At 41.9% G+C, this 2759-nt stretch overlaps 1 protein-coding gene across 1 annotated transcript in view; it reads right to left on the bottom strand.

Annotated features, from left to right (window-relative positions):
* Positions 1-415: 415 nt before the first annotated feature.
* ZNHIT6 (zinc finger, HIT-type containing 6) overlaps positions 416-2759 on the bottom strand; it is a gene marked incomplete at its 5' end in the record, with an annotated part of 32347 nt that continues 30003 nt past the window's right edge. The window contains one exon of the mRNA XM_009866164.1: positions 416-501. Coding sequence (XP_009864466.1) covers positions 416-501 — 86 coding nt within the window. The remainder of the gene's footprint in view (positions 502-2759) is intronic.

The following is a 2759-nucleotide window of genomic DNA, read 5'->3' as shown; positions in this document are numbered from 1 at the left end:
TTTTCTTTTTCAGTAGGTTTAAGTATTAAGACTCAAATTCACACAGGAGTACAAATACGTGATCAGATATTTAAAGTCAGAATTCAGACACCAAGCTGTTAGGGTAAAAGGAAAAAATATATTATTGAAACTAACTTGGAAACTTGCAATTTGGGTCACTCTGATTTATTAAAGATAAGAGACAAAAGGCTGCAATTAAATAAGATTTTTTTTTTCTGGAACCAGCAATTCCTCATCTCTTTATTTACATCCCTAAATATGCATTACTAAATACAAAAATAGGCAGGCAGTTTGGAAGTGCTGCCTTTAGTGCAGGAAGCCAAACCAAACCTCTGAGAACTCAGTTGTATAAAAAACCCAATTACATTAAAAAAGAAAAAACCCACTCATTCCACCCGCTTCTCTCAAAGAACCATCATGAACTGTCCCGAATCTCCCCTTCTTCCATAGATGAAAGGGATGAACTTTCACTGTCCGAGTTCTCTGCAGGTTCACTGGCATCTGAGGGTGTAGGACACAAAAAACAAACAAACAAGCAATTAATTTCAGCAATGTTGTTTGCTCATCAAAGAGAAGCTGTTTCATATCTTCTTTTCCTTTTAATCACATTTTCTTTGAGGATAGCTCTTCCCTAACCAGTCTCATAACTGGGATAAAGCCCTGGGTGGGACCCCGTTGTTGAAGGAGAAAGCAAGCCAGTGTTGAGAATTTCTTTTAGTTTTTAAATCTTTTGTTTTTTCAGTCAAGTAGGTAACCAGAGGATTTATTCCACATAAAACTCTCCCTCTTCACCCACTGAGAATTTCAAACTGTTCACTCAGAATCATACCATCATACAATTATTGGCTTGTTTTAAACATTGTTTTCTGGGCTGCTATATGCATGTATCAGAATCATAATGAATTATAAATCTTTTATCAGCAGATCAGTTAAGATGAAGAACTACCAAGAAATTCTAACTGGAAATGGAAGAACAACCTGATGCACCTATGTGCTCTGCGGGGGACGGAGGCTGGACTGCTGGTAACCTGGCACTGGTTGAAGACACTGACCTTGACAAACTCCCCGTGTACCCTTGAGATGGGAAGTTGCGTGCACTGAGTTTGGGCACGTTTGTGGAACTCTCTCCCTCAAGATCCGGGGGGATGAGCCCAGCCAGAAGCTGCTGATTGTTACCCAATTAGAATGTGAAAAACAAGGGTTTGACCTATAAGCAAAGGCCGCGCTACCTTCTTCTAGCACCTTCGACCGTGTATAAAAGGCACACCCTTTGGGTAATAAAGCAGCCATTTCTCAGCCATTTTAATACCACCCAGATGTGTCGCGTCCGTCTCTACAGCGACAGCGCTCCTTTCACGCCCTCCAGCACCCCAAAGGCGGTGCTAAGCTGTGCGAATCCAGAAGCTAAGGCTGGTGAGGTGAGGGCTGCTTTAGGACACGGCCGTTGTGCTCTGCTGAGATCATGTCGTGAAGTGCTCATTTCCCAAACTGGTCTTCAGCTTCACACCCCAAGACTCCTTCTTCAACAAGCACTGAACCCCGGTCACCTTGCGGTGAGGTCACCAAATGCCACTGACTGGCGGCACTCAGGCAGCACAAAAATAAACTACAGCCAAGTCAGCCCATGATTCACGCTCTGCCCTCATTGTTAGTTTAAGTATTTGACCAAACTATGGATTTAAAGACCTTTTTGAGTATTTAGTCAGATGCTTCAATATGGAAGCGTTACCGAAAGGGAGGTGATGAAGCACAGTTACTGACTTGCCAGGAAAAATTCTACAGCTGGCAAACACAGGTAATACATAGGACACAGTGTGCACCTGTACAGTTTCAATGGAATTTGGTCAAGAAAATAGAAGCATGTCACCCAGAAACATTGGAGGTCACATTTTGTCTACATTAAATCTAGTGTATAATCAATTAACATTTACATGTCAGATATGTACTGAGTAATGCACAAAGTAAGGATTTTTTTTTGCCCCTAAGTCCTGTGAAAGCTTTTATAATCCCCTACTATCTTCAGCCATGACTGACCTTGTATGCTGAAATCAGAGCACCTGTAGTTTTTGCTACAAGCAAGTCAAGCATCAAAACATCACATAAAAGCATGTGGCAATCTTCTGACTCACGATGAAGCTCAACAGACAAATTTTAGATTTAGTTTAGTCTGTTACAGTAAGTTTTACTTAACACCAATTCTAGACTGTCTCCACTCACAAAGAACATATGTTTATGGTGTTGATAGCATTCCCTAGAAATTAAGATTTCCCACTCCTTCTCACCATAAAACTGTCTGCAGTTTACTGTTAATGTAAAATTTAAACTGCGTTTAAAGTTCTCAATGCCAGTTTCCTTCCTCAATCCTCATTTTCCTCTCTTTTTTATTCTCTTGAAAGTTTCAGCCAAAATACTTAAGACATTTCTGAAAACAAGGACAAGGAGAAATAGACTTCATCCTTATTAAATTCTAGCAGTCTCTTTGAAGGTTTCCATCTCCAGCTCTCCCCCAGATTTTGGGGTTAGCAACTGGAATCGCAGAGGGAACGGTCATCTTTGCCCAGCATGTGCCTGTTGCTTTGGCTGTGGAAACTTGCTTCTCCTCCTCCTGGGAAAGGGGATAGATCTGAGACTGCTCAGCGAAGAAACAGTAGTTAAATTCCCACAAGGCCGTTTCTTGTTCTAGCTTGGGCCCTTTGAAAACAGACCCTGGAGAGCACTGGCAGTGGAAGCCGCTGCCCTCCCGGAGGCGCCCCTGCACA

This window comes from Apaloderma vittatum, unplaced genomic scaffold (assembly GCF_000703405.1).
Source record: "Apaloderma vittatum isolate BGI_N311 unplaced genomic scaffold, ASM70340v1 scaffold5433, whole genome shotgun sequence".
In the NCBI taxonomy this organism is placed as follows: domain Eukaryota; kingdom Metazoa; phylum Chordata; class Aves; order Trogoniformes; family Trogonidae; genus Apaloderma; species Apaloderma vittatum.
The sequence above is the reverse complement of the archived record's forward strand: the minus strand, read 5'-3'. Positions and strand labels throughout refer to the sequence as shown.